Source organism: Dipodomys merriami, unplaced genomic scaffold (assembly GCF_024711535.1).
Source record: "Dipodomys merriami isolate MVZ:Mamm:240054 unplaced genomic scaffold, mDipMer1.0.p SCAF_29, whole genome shotgun sequence".
NCBI classification, from domain to species: domain Eukaryota; kingdom Metazoa; phylum Chordata; class Mammalia; order Rodentia; family Heteromyidae; genus Dipodomys; species Dipodomys merriami.
Genome location: NW_027204381.1, coordinates 5659591 through 5674988, shown reverse-complemented (window position 1 = coordinate 5674988; position 15398 = coordinate 5659591). Strand labels below are relative to the sequence as shown.

Genomic DNA, 15398 nt, shown 5'->3' with positions numbered 1-15398 from the left:
GCTCACCAGATGCTATATTGAAAATGAACTTTACAACTTGAGGGTGAGGATGGGAGGGAAAAACTGGGAGAGGGAAGGGGTGACACTGCTCAAAAAGAACCATACACATTATCCAACTTCTGTAACTGTAAGCCCTTGGTCCATTTCACTGAGGTCAACGCACTAATATCACTGAGTGCTCATCATTCTAGTTTTCCTTTAAAGAGTTCCTAGAAGTATGAACACACACGATTACAGGCCTCTTTTGAAGCACGCGGGATGATCCTGAACTCCCCACAAAAGTGTACACCTTCTCCTCCAGTGGCCCACAGTATGAGTACACCATGCCTTACTGACTCTACCACTCAGGTCTTTTACTCCATCACATAGGATGCTGCACTGAACAATTTTCTACCTTTTTATGCAAACACATGAGCAACCATCTAAGCCAGATGTCTGGAAGTGGAAGTCCTAGCTCAACAGCTCAAGTTTTACAAGTGTCTGTACATCTGAACATATCTAATCTAAACATAAGCCCACTGCCCAGGAGCACCTAGGAGTCTCTGTGAGCAGGTGTTAGGGAAAAGGTCTGTCTTCCTCTCTGTGTCCTCGGTGGGCTAAGTTCTCCATAACCTATGCTATCCACAGATAGAGCCCTTGGCCAAGGCAGCCAGACATACATGGAAGGCAGCCGACTCCTATTTAATGGTGGCTTACAGACTAGTTAAAATAAAATGAGGTATTAATCAAGTACAAAAGGGATTTAAGCCACAATAGCGACAAGAACAAGGGTGGAAGGCAGCAGTGAATCAGAATTCAAGTGGACAAGAATATGGAAGAAATAGCTGTTTGGGTGGTCAGCAAGGGCGCAGGAGGGAAGTTGGGTTCAGAACAACAGGCAGAAAGTCGGATGCTGGTTGCTCACACCTGCAATCCTAGCTACTAAGGAGGCTGAGATCTGAAGATCATAGTTCAAAGCCAGCTCAGGCAAGAAAGTCCGTCTGTGAGACTCTTATTTCCAAAACCGGAAGTGGCACTGTGGCTCAAGTGGTAGAGCGCTCACCTTGAGCTGAAGAGCTGAGGGACAGTGCCCAAGCCCAGAGTTCAAGCCCCATGACCGACAAAAAAAAAAAAAGCTCAGGACAGTGCGCAGGCCCTGAGTTCATTGAGACAAAGGGTGAACTAGTTCAGCAGTGATACTCACTAGATACTATGTTGAAAATGAACTATACAATTTGGGGATGGGGGAGGAGGGCCACCGAGGTGGGGGAAACTGGGGAAAAATGAGAGAAGAAGTAACACACTGCAAAAAGAAATGTACACAATACCTGATTTATGTAATTGTAACCCCTCTGCATATCGCCTTTACAATAAAAAAATTAAACAAACAAAAAGAATAACAGGCAGAGAAGGACGGGAAAGGAAATAAAGCTGAAAACTGACATTCACTTAAGGGCTGGCTATAGAACTGCACTAATTGGCTCCATCCTCATCAGGACCCAGGAGCAGACACTTAAAGCCAGGTAAAAACAGGAAGGCTGTACCAAGGTGGGCACATTGTTCTGTGGCCAGATAATAAATCCTTTAGTCTTGGCAGGTCATCTAGTATCTCTAGCTCATATTATTCTTTGTTGGGGAGAGGGGGACAGATGTCCCAGAATGCCAGTCAAATCGTACCCTCATGCCTAAGCCTGCCAGCCAGGAAGACTCACTCCTCACCCACACAGCTACTGTCTCTCAGTAGCTGCACACCAGGGACAAAGGTCTACTATTGACACAGACCCACAACTTGACATCGAACAAAACTCACATCAGTTCATCTGGTATCAGCCTGGTGCTTTGCTTTTAAGTATGAATGAATTACTGTGCAGCATGAGCCACTGAGAGAAACCAGCGGCCTGAAAAAGAATGACCAAAATAAACAACCACAACCAGATCCCACAGGGAAATGAAATCATTTGAGGGATGGTCAGGAGATAATTTTTTAAAACAATTCTAATTAGTGTGTCAGAAAAATCCAACCCAATTTGGCCTCTGTAAAACAGTCAGGATGCTATGAGAATGAAATAGCTAAAAGAACCAGAGAAAGGAGAATTAAAAATGTCACAGCTAGCTGGGCACTGGTGGCTCACACCTGTAATCCTAGCTACTCAGGAGGCTGAGATCTGAGGATCATGGTTCAAAGCCAGTCCAGGCAGGAAAGTCCTTGAGATTCTTTTTTTTGGTCCAGTCGTGGGGCCTGAACTCTGGGCCTGGGCGCTGTCCCTCAGCTCTTCAGCTCAAGGCTAGCACTTTACCACTTGAGCCACAGCGCCACTTCCGGCTTCTTTCTTTTTGCTTATGTGGTGCTTAGGAATCGAACCCAGGGCCTCATACATGCAAGGCAAGCTCTCTACCACTGAGCCACCTTCCCAGCCCCCTCCTTGAGAGTCTTATCTCCAATTACCCATCAAAAAGCCCGAAGTGAAGTTGTGGTTCAAGTGGTAGAGTGCTATCCTTGAGCAAAAAAGCTCAGGGACAGTGCTTAGGCCCTGAGTTCAAGCCTCAAGACCAGCACAAAAAGAGGGAGGAAAAAAAGTGAGGATTTCCAAGAGTGAAGGTATAGCTCAATGGTAGAGTACTTGCCTGGTATACTTGAGGACCTGGGTTTGAACCCTAGTAAAATAAAACACTAGTAAAAATAAAAATCAACCAAATGAAAACAGAGGGAAAGAAGTCATCAAAAAGAACATTCAGATCCTAAAGCTTTTAATGGAAAGGGTCCAAGAGTCCCCACAACAATGAATAAGAAAACCCAACAACCTTAAGAAAATTTTGTCCAAAAGTCATACATACACTTCCAAAGAAACAAACAACTCAAGTTCCCTACAAAGCAGTAAGAATCAAACTGGTATCAGATATCCTGTTGGTAACAGTAGATGCTTGAAGTCTACAGACCAGTTACAGACCAGTGCCTTTAATATTTTGAGGGAAAATAAATGTAAATTCTGTATTCAGTTAAACTATCAATCAAAACTGGCAGCAAAATAAAGGATTCAAGGCTTACCTCCCACATATTCATTCTGAAGAGTTACTGACTAATGTGCTTCAGCTAATCAAGAGAGTAAAACAAGAAAACACAGAAAAAGAAAGAAAAGAGCTGGGTGCTAGTGACTCACACTCATAATCCTAGCTACTCAGGAGGCTGAGATCTAAGGATAGCAGTTCAAAACTAACCTGGGCAGGAAAGCTCATGAAATCTTATCTCTACTTAGTCACCAGAAAACCAGAAGTGAAGCTGTAGCACAAAGTGGTAGAGTGCTAGCTAGTCTTGAGCAGAAAAGCTCAGGGAAAGTGCCTAAGCCCTGTGTTCAAGCCCCGTGACCAACAAAAAACAAAACAATAAAAACCAAAAACACACACAGAGAATCTAGAAAACAGTGGATCAGACCCAAAGGAATTATGAAAAGAAGTTCCCGTTGAGAGCTACATATAGCATGCCTATAGAAAACCCGTCTGGATGAGAGAAAGCAGGAAAGAACTCTTTACAGTGTTACCGGGAAGGAATGAGATAGCACAACTAAGCAGCTGGAACATTACAAGAGCACAAAGAAAGTAGACTACAGGTACCACAATAAAAAGAAAGATACCTAGAAACCTCATGAAAAGGTAAAAGCTGATTTAAAAAAATACTTTCAAATACTGAACAAACTAAAAACAACAGCAAGTTTGGAAGAAATGTAAAAAGAGTATCCATTTTATGGGTGGAAAAGAGACAAATCCTAACACTCTACTTGATCATGTAGCAAATAGGAATATACCACATTAGTTTAAAAACATTGTTTACTGGTTTTCTACTTAGGAATCAAATTACAAAGCATAAAGACTTCATAATCATGGAACAACAGAACATACCACAACATAAAAAGGACAATGACATTAGTGAGGAGATTGGGGAGGATAGAAGAGACGGAAAAGGTGGAATTATTGTTATTATTATTTTTTTAACCTGGTAGGGGCTAAATCCTACTGTGGACAGACTATGAAACTAAAAATATTGTATTATTTAGATTCCAAAGGCAGTATGTTTGTGTATAGACAGCCATGCATATGTGTATGTAGGTATGTATGTATGTATATACGTATGTGTGCATGATACACCCAAGCATACATGTATGCACAAGTGGAAGTAGAGGGAAGAGGAGAAAGAAGGAAAAAAGAAGAATCATTTCACTTTCTTAATAAGTCAACAAAGAACTGTATGAGCATATTCTACAGTCAATGTTAGAGGAAACTACAAGAAGCAGGAGCCCTAGGAATATTCTTTTCTTTCTTTCTTTCTTTTTCTTTTTCTCTTCGCTAAGAATATGCTTCAGAGAAGCAGGGCCAGGTTGAGGCTCTGTGGTAGGAGAGTGGTAAGAAAGCCTGCTCCTCTTATAAGCCTTTTGGGTTGATTACCTCACTGTGTCATTACATATATGATTCTGATAAATGCTCTGGCTCTACCCCAGAGACTTTTGCTCAGTAGGTTCAGATTTTGGACATGACAATGCTGCTAAATTAACCAATTATGATAAATAGTTCTAGTTAAGAGCTCCTTACAAATAAAACCTGGCATTTTACTATAACTCCATCTAACTTGGGATACTATGACTAGAACCTTCTGATAAAGAAACCCCCAGAGCTGGGTTTTATTTTATTCTTCCTTTGTTATTCAGAAAAAAACAGAATCTCAGCAATTCACTGACTTTCTCTGGTACTGGCTGATGGTCCTAAGTCTGTGGTATTTCTCATGCTAGAAGATCATGTCAGTCTGTCAGTGTCCTGGCAGAGACCGGTCTGGAAAGAAATTCTCTGCTGGTCATCGCTCAGGCAACTCTGGTCTGTTGGCTCAGTTGCAGTGGGAGGAATGGGTGGGGACAGAGTCTGGGATCTCCCTGCCCACTGGCTTCTCTTTCAATTGCTGGAGGGTCTGTCCACATTGCTTTGCCAGACTGGCATCAACTTGGGGTGCCTTCCACAACAGCTCCCTTATTTGCCAGGGAGAAAAGGATCAGGCCTGGCCACTCCTCTGTCCCAGAGAAGAGGAAGGATATAGAAGCTGGAAGACAGCTAAAACCAAACACCTCACTCTCAATAACAGGGGCTGAAAACGAAATGAAGATGAAAATAAAGATGGAGTCCTGATTCACATGTATGAAAAGAATGCAAGGGACAGCCAATTTTTCTTAACTATTAACTTGGAAACACACTGGCAAAACAAGGGTATGTGTATGTGTGCATATATTTAATAGGCATTTAAAGACCTAAAATACACAGAAATAAGAGGCACTAAGGGTGAACAAATGCAGCAGTGGTACTCACTAGACACTATACTGAAAATGAACAATACAGCTGGAAATGTGGCTTCATGGTAGAGTGCTTGCTTAGCATGCACGAAGCCCTGGGTTCAATTCGTTAGTACCACATAAACAGAAAGAGCTGGAAGTGGTGCTGTGGCTCAAATGATAAGAGCACTAGCCTTGAGCAAAAGAAGTTCAGGGACAGTGCCCAGGCACTGAGTTCAAGCCCAGGATTGACAGAAAAGAGAAAGAAAATGAACTATACAACTTGGCAGGAGGGGGTGGGGAGGGAGGGAAGTGACACTGTCCCAAAAGACATGTACTTATTATTCCTGACTTATATAACCCCTCTGTATATCACTTTCATAACAATAAAAATTAAAAAAAAAACAGACCTAAGACACAATAGAAAGAATACATAGTCCAAGAAGCAGACTATCACTATACTTTGGTCATTCTGATAGCTTTTCTCATTTGGGGGTTAATAATTTCTTTCTCTCTAGCTTTATTACACACACAATCTGCTTGATTTTCAATTTCACCTTCCTGGAATCCTCCTGTGGCTATTCTGCATCTTGTTCTTGGCCTACTGGGTGAGATTCGTCCTTCACTTGATGCACACAGCTGTAGTTCACTTTCACCGCCACGGGCAGGCAGCCCACTGCAGGCATGCAACTTGGCTTATGGATCTATTCTACTGTTATTTGATTGATTCTAGCTCCCCCCCCCCCCCCCCCCCGCCACATACACACACATTATGAACAATGCTTCTCAGGGAAATTCTCCTGAGAACAGCCGGTCTTTCAAGATGCTTCCTCCCAAACCAACCCTGCCTCCTCCTCCCTCCCTCCTGAGGTCTGGGTGTTGTCTCTGCAAAGAGCACTGGATGGAAAACTGTGGCCTGTGGCTAAAGTACTGGGTGTTCTCTGTAACAGAAAGACGATGTGATTCTCAGGATCCCAAACCTCTGCTCCCCGCCCTGGCCTCTCTCACACACATGCCTGTCTTTCGCCTCTGAACTTGAGATGCCACCCCTGCTTTATATAGCAAGCAAAACAATTGGCCTTTTTAGAGGCAGCCGGGATTTCTGAGCCACACCCCTCCCCTTAGTATTTCCCCCCTTCTTTCTCAGGTAAGAGGGAACAGACATCTCAATGAAAGGCTCCATTGATACACCATGGGCGTGACTGCTCAGGCAGCAGAAGGCAACTCAGGCTTCGCCCTCCTGGATGCAGAGGAAGGCTGATGACAGGTAATGCTGGCCATCTGGCCCACTTGTTCCTCAGGTGTGCCACCTTGCCATAGGAGGGAAAAGAAATCTCCCACCTACCATGGGTGGGGTGAATCTCTTTTCCCTAGGTTATGTGTACTATTCCTCTCAAGCTTTCTGTAGGGGAAAGTTGGAAAAATAATAACTGGTAACACAGTAATAATACTGTCAGATCCAGGCCACATACCACCAGCAAGTGCTAAGAGCTTTACGTACCTTATTGCATCGGGTTGTACCCAATGATGTCACTTTAGGAAGTTAAGACCAGCATTGAAAAAAAGGAAACAGCCAGGCGCTCATATTCTAGCTACTAGGAGGTTGAGATCTTAGGATCACAGTGTGATGCCAGCCCGGGGACAAATCCAAGAAACTCTTATCTCCAATTAGCCCGAAAAATGCTGAAAAAGCAGAGCTATGGCTCAAGTGGCAGAAATCCAGCACTGAGCAAAAAAGCAAAGCAAGAACTTAAGGCTCCGAGTTCAAGCCCCAGTTCTGGCACAAAAATTAATAAATAAGGAAAGAAGGAAAGAGATAAGACTAATATTCAGTAGAGAATACCACAAGTTGTTTTGTTTTGTGAAACTTCTCCTTCACTTATGTTCACGTCTGTTTATTCACAGGTATAAGATCAAAGTGTAAAACTTACCTCACTGACAGCAGAGATGAAAACTGTTGCAAAACACTTCCTTCTCTATGTCATAACTGTGCTGCTGAAGTACATTCAGTTACTAACCTCACTGAGCAGAGAAAACAGCTAAAACTACTTCTCCAACATCATCTGAGCCCCACCTAGTTCCCAACATAACCATCTCCTTTCTGTTCCTCTTTCCTCCCCAGCCCATGTACTGTTGGCTCGGTCTAGAACATTCTCCCCTATCTTTACCAGCTGGTTCTTTCCAGTACCCCAGGACTCTGCTTGAGCATCGTCTGTGCTTGCTGAGAGCTCTCTTCCAGCCCAATGTGAGCAGCCGCCAGCCTGCTTGTGGCCACGGAGACACTTGTTCCCTTGTCTGCCGCCAGCCTCCCTTCCAGAACTCAAAGACAGAGCTAACATCTGCTGTACTCACCAACATACCCCCAGCATCCACTACAGCAGCTGCTCTAGCACACAGTGGATATTTCACAACTGTTAAGTGGATAAAGAAATGTACCAAGTCGCCTTTTGGCAAAGAGTGGAGTCACGATTCCAACCCAGGTCACTAGGGCCCAAGGCTGGTTCTTCACCCCTACACTACACTAAAACAAGACTCGAAACAGGTGGCTCAGTGGTAGAGTGCTTGCCTCGCATGCACGAGGCCTTGGGTTTGATTCCTCAGCACCACATAAGCAGAAAAAACTGGAAGTGGCACTGTGGCTCAAGTGGTAGAGCACGTACCTTGAGCTGAAGAGCTGAGGGACAGCACCTAGGCCCAGAGTTCAGGCCCCATGACTGACAAAAATAAAATAAATTTAAAAAAAAATTAAAAAAAGACTCAGAAAGAGCAGGTGGCTGCCCTAGCCCACCCTACTAAAAAAAGTACAGAACTTAGGATGTTATCAGGGTGAGAAGCCACAAGTGGTTCATAGGAGCAGACATTGGTCATCAGCTAGAAATCTGGAAGGGACAAAATGAAGACACTACAAAGCCTTCAGACCTGAAGAAGAAATTTGCCAATGACTGGAGAAACACCAGAAGAAATCTGTTGAGCATAGCACCTGTGTCAAGCTTAGTAGAGCAGCCAGCTCAGAAATGAAGTGGCTATGGTTTTCCCAGACAGGTGGTAATATTCTGAGAAAGAGGGCCAACAAGCAGCCAGAGACAGCAGAAAAACTCAAAGGGGCAACTGTGGATGGGGCACAGAAGGCTAGGGTTACAGGAACTGTATCTTAAGGTGCCTTAGGTAGTCAACTTTTGAGTTGTGACTCAAACTGAGAATAAAGAGACTGGACCTCCAGAAGGCTCTGGCTAAGTAGGACCTGAGCAGAAAGTCAGAGGAGCTGGCCTGGGGACTACTTAGGTGATGCTGCCACCTTGTGGCCATGGAATGCCTAGTCCACAAGAAAGGGAATGTACAGATCTCTGTGGGTCATCATCAATCACTTTCGAGCAATTAGTGAGGGCTAACTGCTGGGACTTAGAAATTGGTCTCACCTGGCTCCAGCTCTGTCCCTTCCATCCAAGCAATGATCAAACCCACCGCTTTTTATCCCCGTCTTTTCATAGTCACTCAATGTTGTGCTGTTCCTCCTGCTACCACCCCAAATATACCTGGGGACAGGAGATGGCATCTTATTCCTCTTGATACAAAGCACCAAGCACACCAGAATGACAACAGCAGCTACTACTGAATAGATGTCAAGTGCTCCTGAACACATCCATGCCCACATTTCAACTATGAAGTACCTACAAGACCTCCAAATAAAAATATGAAGTAGGGCTGGGAAGGTGGCTCAGTGGTAGAGTGCTTGCCTTGAGCTGAAGAGCTGAGGGACAGTGCCCAGGCCCAGAGTGCAGGCCCTACAACCAAAAAAAAAAAAAAAAAAAGTATATATATGTGTGTATATATATATATATATATATATATACATATACATATATATATATACATATATATATATATATATATACATTCATTCATTTCAATACAAACTGGGAGTTCTTGGAGAGGCCAAGAACTAAAGGTAGCATCACCAGTACACAGACCATGTCTTTTAAAGTGTGTGTGGGGAGGAGCAGGGGAGGAGGAAGGGAGGAAAGAAAGACAGAGAGAGAGAGAGTATAAGGACCAAGCCCTAAGGACAAATGTGACTTCCAAAGCCTAGCTCTTATAGTATAGCAAGCCTGACATGTGCTAAAGAAGGCTGGGAAAGAAGAGCTCCCGTCTAAAATTTCTAGGCGGGTAAAGTTCACCCATGGAAAAGCTTATGGAGACATGGGGGCCAGGGTGAGGAAGAGGACCCTGGCAGGCTAATAACCAATCCCTCATCTTAGATTTTGTTAGCTAGAAAGAGAGAGGGCAGAACCACAGGGCAGGACTGCAACTTGATTTCACAAGGTTGATCTGAGCAGCAAGACCAGCTGAAGGTGATGGGAAAGGGTAAGTAGAAGGATTGAGGAAGGGGAAAAAAAGGTCAGCAAAATAATGGCCCCAGAACCTGTGGTTTGGGAACCGCTCTAAGCCTGTTTGGAGCCTTCTGTCACGCTTCTGCCAACCCTTGTTGAAGAATACATTTGCTTAAATGTCAGTGACTGAGAAAGTAAATAACTATCCATTTTGGTCAACTTGAACTAATCAATCTGGCTCTTTCAATGAAGATCAGACTGGATTCTTTCTGTTTTGAGAAGTATGTTTGTCTTGACATTAAGTGCTCACATTACTTTCAAAGGACAATAGCACCCTTTCATGGGAGTGTGGAAAACACTATAAAAAAAGAAAAAAGACTATAGAGCAGGATATCGGTAAAGCCAAATTGTTCTTAAATGCTGGAGGACAAACAACACACAGAAGGATGTGATGAAGCTCTAAAACAGATCCCAGGATATCCTGGTTAGGAACCTTTAACAGGAACCATTTTGGTCAACTACCAAACCTGCCTTATACTATTGAGAGAAAAACTGAATGTGTTGTCCCTGACTTTTGGTCCAGAGTCTTCTCCTATTTTCTTTCTTTCTTTTCTATTTTTTTGTTGTTGTTGGTCATAGGGCCTGGGCACTGTCCCTGAGCTCTTCAGCTCAAGGCTAGCGCTCTACCACTTGAGCTACAGCGCCACTTCCAGTTTTCTGGAGGTTAATTGGAGATAAGAGTCTCATAGACTTTCCTGCCCCAGCTGGCTTTGAACTGTGATCCTCAGATCTCAGCCTCCTGAGTAGCTAGGATTACAGGTGTGATCCACAAGTGCCCGGCAGTCTTCTTTTTTGATAAAATTTTTTAAATGCTTGAAATCAAAATCAAATCTCTGCCAGTTACTCATGAATTCTTGCCCTTCTCAAGTCCATCCTACTCACTCACATTTATTTCCATCAGAAAGTGTGCTCCAGTCAGGTGCCAGTGGCTCATGCCTGCAATCCTAGCTACTCAGGAAGTTGAGATCTGAAGGTTACAGTTTGAAGCCAGCTCAGGCAGGAATCTGTGAGACTCTTATCTCCAATTAACCACCAGAAAACCGGAAGTGGTGCTGTAGCTCCAAGTGGTAGAGCACTAGCTTTGAGTGAAAAAGCTCAGGGATAGTGCCCAAGCCCTGAGTTCAAGTCCTTTGACTGACAAGAAAAAAAAAAAAGAAGAAAAAGCTGTATGATCATGAGGACTTGAATTCAAAACCCACTTCTAGAACCAACCCTTCCTCTGCCAAAAAAAAGACTGGGTTCCCTTTTAGGGAAGTGATTACCTTCACCCTTTGCAGTACCCAGCACACTGCATTTGGCCCATGTGTTGAACAAGACCTCAGTCTACTGAAAGAGTTAATTTTCTTGCTGTTGATTGGCTGTGTGCTTCTGGACGAATCACTTAGCCTTTCAAAATCTCAGTTTCCTCAACTGTGAAGTCCTCTTGTAATAGGGAGGTTTGGGGAATTAAATGTGTTAATATATGTAGAATACCTAGCATACTGGCTAATATAATACTAACAGTTTAATAAGTCCTGGTAATTATAATTTAATTATGATTATTAAAGATAAATGAGTATTATTCTGTTCCATGAATCATACTTCCTCCCCATAACATACTACACCAGAAAGGAACTCTAAACCTCAGCACTATTCATAGTTCCTTGATGTGGGGCCTGTCATGTATATACAGTGTAGGATGTTTCACAGTATCCCTGGCCTCTACTCACCAGATGCCAGAACACACAGTTTGAACAACAAAACTGTCTTCAAAGACTGACAATATTTTCTGGAGGAAAAAAATTCCTCCTTTGGGGCTGGGAAGGTGGCTCAGTGGTGAGTGCTTGCCTTGCATGCATGAGGCTCTGGGTTTGATTCCTCACAACCACATAAACAGAAAAAGACAGAAGTGGTGCTGTGACGCAAGTAGTAGAGCGCTAGCTTTGAGCTGAAGAGCTGAGGGACAGCGCCCAGACCCAGAGTTCAATCCCTACAACTGACCAAAAAAAAATTCCTCCTTCTTCCAATGAGAACTATGACACTAGAATATGCAAATCAGGCGTAGAAAGCTTATTTACCACAGCTCATAATTTCCCACCATCCCATTGGCCTCTCATGCATCTACCTCAGCCACTTGCTCACCACTCAGTTGCCTTGGAGGGAACAGGTGATAGGTGCTGTAGATATCATTAGAGAACTGCAACTGGAGCTCAGGGCTGCCGGTCAGGAGCTGTGCCACCTGTTCTACCTGAAACGGGGTCTTCTCCAGGATCACAACGGCATCTTCTCCATCCCCAGACTCCTCATTCACCTGTGGATAGAGACATGATGAGTGAGCCCAGAACAGAGCCACTAGTAAAAGCTAGAATGCAGAAGCAGAAGCTCTGGGGCCAGTGAAATCCCAGCAGTTGGGATTTCTTTTCCTGCAATGCCTTCTGAGGAAGGCTGGCCAGTGGCACTCCAAATTCTTCTCTTGTGGAAGGTCTCACACCTTTCTTCTAAAAGATGAAAAGCTTCTCAATTGTCTTCTAGTTTAGGTTTTGAAAATGTCTGATAAACTCTCCTCACTTTATTATGTGTTTGTTTTTGTTGGTTGTGGGGCTTGAACTCAAGGCCTGGACACTGTCCCTGAGCTTTTTTGCTCAAGGATAGAGGAGCTCTACCACTGAGCCACAGCTCCATTTTTCTGTCAGTTAGTTAGAAATAAGGAGTCCAGACTGGGTTGGAACAGCAATCCTCAGATCTCAGCCATCTGAGTAGTTATGATTACAAGCATGAGCCACTTGTTCCCTCACTTTAGAAGATAAACAAAATGAGATTTACAGAGGAGGTAACAATGCTCGACAGGAAATGTACTCACTACCTTACTCATGTAACTATAACCCTGTATAGTAAAAATACTATACGGGGTTATAGTTACATGAGTAAGGTATATATATATATATAATTGAGACTTAGGGTTGGGAATATGGCTTAGTGGTAAGAGTGCTTGCCTAGCATGCATGAGGCCCTGGGTTTGATTCCTCAGTACCAAATTAACAGAAAAAGCCACAAGTGGCACTGTGGCTCGGGTTTGATTCCTCAGTACCAAATTAACAGAAAAAGCCACAAGTGGCACTGTGGCTCAAGTGGTAGAGCACTAGCCTTGGGCAAAAAAAGCTTAAGGCCAGTGCCCAGGCCTGAGTTCAAGCCCCAGGACTGGCAAAAAAAATGAAAAAAGAAAGAAAGAAAGAAAAGAAATTGAGATTTAGACGCAAGCTATTTATTCAAAGTGACATGAATAGTCAATGTCAAAACATAAGTAGAATCCAGGTCTCCTTCACTAATTCCTACTGTCAATACTTCAGCAGGGGATACAATCTAAAGACAAGTGCGGCTGAGAAAACCGGACAGGAGGGCTGGGAAAGTGGCCCTGTGGTATAGCGCTTGCCTTTCATGCATGAGGCCCTGGGTTCGATTCCTCAGCACCACATAAACAGAAAAAGCCGAAGTGGCGCTGTGGCTCAAGTGGTAGAGCGCTAGCCTTGAGCTTAGAGTTGAGGGACTGCGCCCAGGCCCACAATTCAGGCCCCACGACTACCTAAATAAATAAATAAATAAATAAATAAATAAATAAATAAATAAATAAATAAAAGACAGGACATTGTAAATAGTCAAGAGATGCAGAAGAGCCATGGGCTTCCATGGTTCTAAACCTTTGATCCATCCAAGGATGAGCTGCTGATTGTGAGGAACCCTAACACTTGGTTTGGGAATGGTCTCCCCATCTCGCCTCTGCTAGACAGCTGAGCAGATGGTATTAAAGCCAGCAGTATATCTGTTTCCACAAAGCTACTTTGCAGTTTGAAGATCGGGGGTGGTTAACTTATCTCCATATGCTCAGCACCTCAATCTCCGGCATGAATAAAAGTGCATGGCATGCAAAACGAGGCTAACAATTTAAATCACCGTTTCTGGTTAAACTGAAGCCATGTAAAGCATGGGATCCTACAACCTACACTCTGAATATTTCCAAGGGCCCAAAGCAAGACATCCATCAACATTCATGCTTTCCTAGCACCTTTATAGATTGGAAGGAATGATGAATGGCCTGGGGAATTAACAAATGTTTTTAACATGATATACGCTATAATGCTTGTAGGTGTTTTGGGAAAAGCTGGGAAAATCAGAGGTGTTCATTCCTCACCAAATTCCACAGGTAATCTTCCCCCCCCCCCCTCGTTGTAGTGGTACATTCCGCCTCTCCCCTCTCCAATGATGGAATAGGTATATCCCGGCGGGGGGAGGGGGTGGGAAAAAACCCGCTTCCGAAGCGATGATTGGCTCCTTCCTTCCCGCGTCTCCGCCCCATCTAGGATTGCTCGGTGGTACCTTCCCGTGCAGGAAGATGATCTTGTCCCGCGCAGACTCCCTCAGCACTTTTTGCACTCTAAAGCCGGAGAACGGCAAGCGGACAGGGGTAGAGGTACCATTCCCAACGCCTGCTTCCTTTTGATCTGCGCTAGGAGCTTCGGCTTCCTCTGTGTCCGTTTCCCGCTTTCTCTTGGATTGAGGAGCCGCGTCCGCCATGCTGCCCGCAAGGAGCTGTGTGCGCCTGCGCGTACGAGCATCTTCGCCTCCCCCCCCTTCTCCGCCCCGCCCTATCGCCTGTTTCTTACGGCTGTTAGGGCTGCGACTACAACTCCCAGCGTGCTTCGCTTCACCATCGCTGTTACGTAGTTTCCGGTGCTGCGCATTGCATCCGGCGCCTGCTGTTACCGGTGGGTCAGAGTGGCGAAAGTGTAAAGTTATACCCTGGCTGGTGAGTGCTAGTGGAAAGAATGTTTCCTGAGACAAATCTATGAGTATCTTCATCGGGCTTCTTATAGCGCATATTTAATCCATTCCTATTTTTCGTATTTTACGAAGACTGTTTGACGTGTTTTGGTTTGGGGGTTGTTTTTTGGCTCAAAGAAAGGTAAGCGCAGAGTCAACGGTGTCCTTCCAGTACCTGCTTCCTACCCGGAACTGCTTCCTCGCCTGTGTCCCTTCGCCAGTGTTTATGCCGTGCCGCCCGGACCGATGGTTGATGCTAGTCATCTGTCATTTTCCTTCCCCCACCTTTCTTTTGGTCATGTAAGGAAAAAATCCGTTTATTCGTTTATTTAGGTGCATGTCATGGGGCTTCAACTCTGGACCTGGGCCCTGTCCTTGTGCTTTTTTGCTTAAGGCCAGAGCTCTACCACCTGAGCCATAGCTCAACTTCCACCTTTTGGAAGTTCATTGGAGGTAAGTCTCACAGACTTCCAGCTGGCTTCAAATTGAGGATGAACTCAAGGCCGCACATACGCTCACCTTCCTCAACTGCTTGAGCTGTGCTTCCAATCCGTGACTTTTTTCACACTAGCCTGATGAGTGTAGGAAACAGGACTTAATTTGCAAGGCAAGAACGTTGGCTTTTACTTCTAAGGACTAGATTGCAACCTGAATGGTTTCTATGGGCCAACTCCTCTACCAATTTCATCACCTTTAACTTATTTCTCTATACCACGGAGTAATTTCCATCTAAGGTGGAAATCAAAAGATTTCCTTGTTCTATTTGGAGCTATTTCTGGGGGAAAAAAAGACAATTTTTTTTTTCTTATCTAAGTCTGTGTGAGGAAGCAAACAAAAGTTCCTGATGGGCTGGGAAGGTGGCTCAGTGGTAGAGCTCTTGCCTTGCATGCATGAGGCCCTGGGTTCAATTCCTCAGCACCACATAAGCAAA

General features: G+C 44.2%; 1 protein-coding gene across 1 annotated transcript in view; it reads right to left on the bottom strand.

The window, feature by feature from the left end:
• The window catches only part of Dcps (decapping enzyme, scavenger), a 51582-nt gene extending 37311 nt beyond the window's left edge, over positions 1–14271 (bottom strand). Inside the window, exons 1-2 of the mRNA XM_070038300.1 lie at positions 14024–14271; positions 11795–11963 (exon numbers count right to left, since the gene is read on the bottom strand). Of these exons, the coding sequence (XP_069894401.1) occupies positions 11795–11963; positions 14024–14221 (367 nt within the window). The 5' untranslated portion in view covers positions 14222–14271. The remainder of the gene's footprint in view (positions 1–11794; positions 11964–14023) is intronic.
• Positions 14272–15398: the final 1127 nt, after the last annotated feature.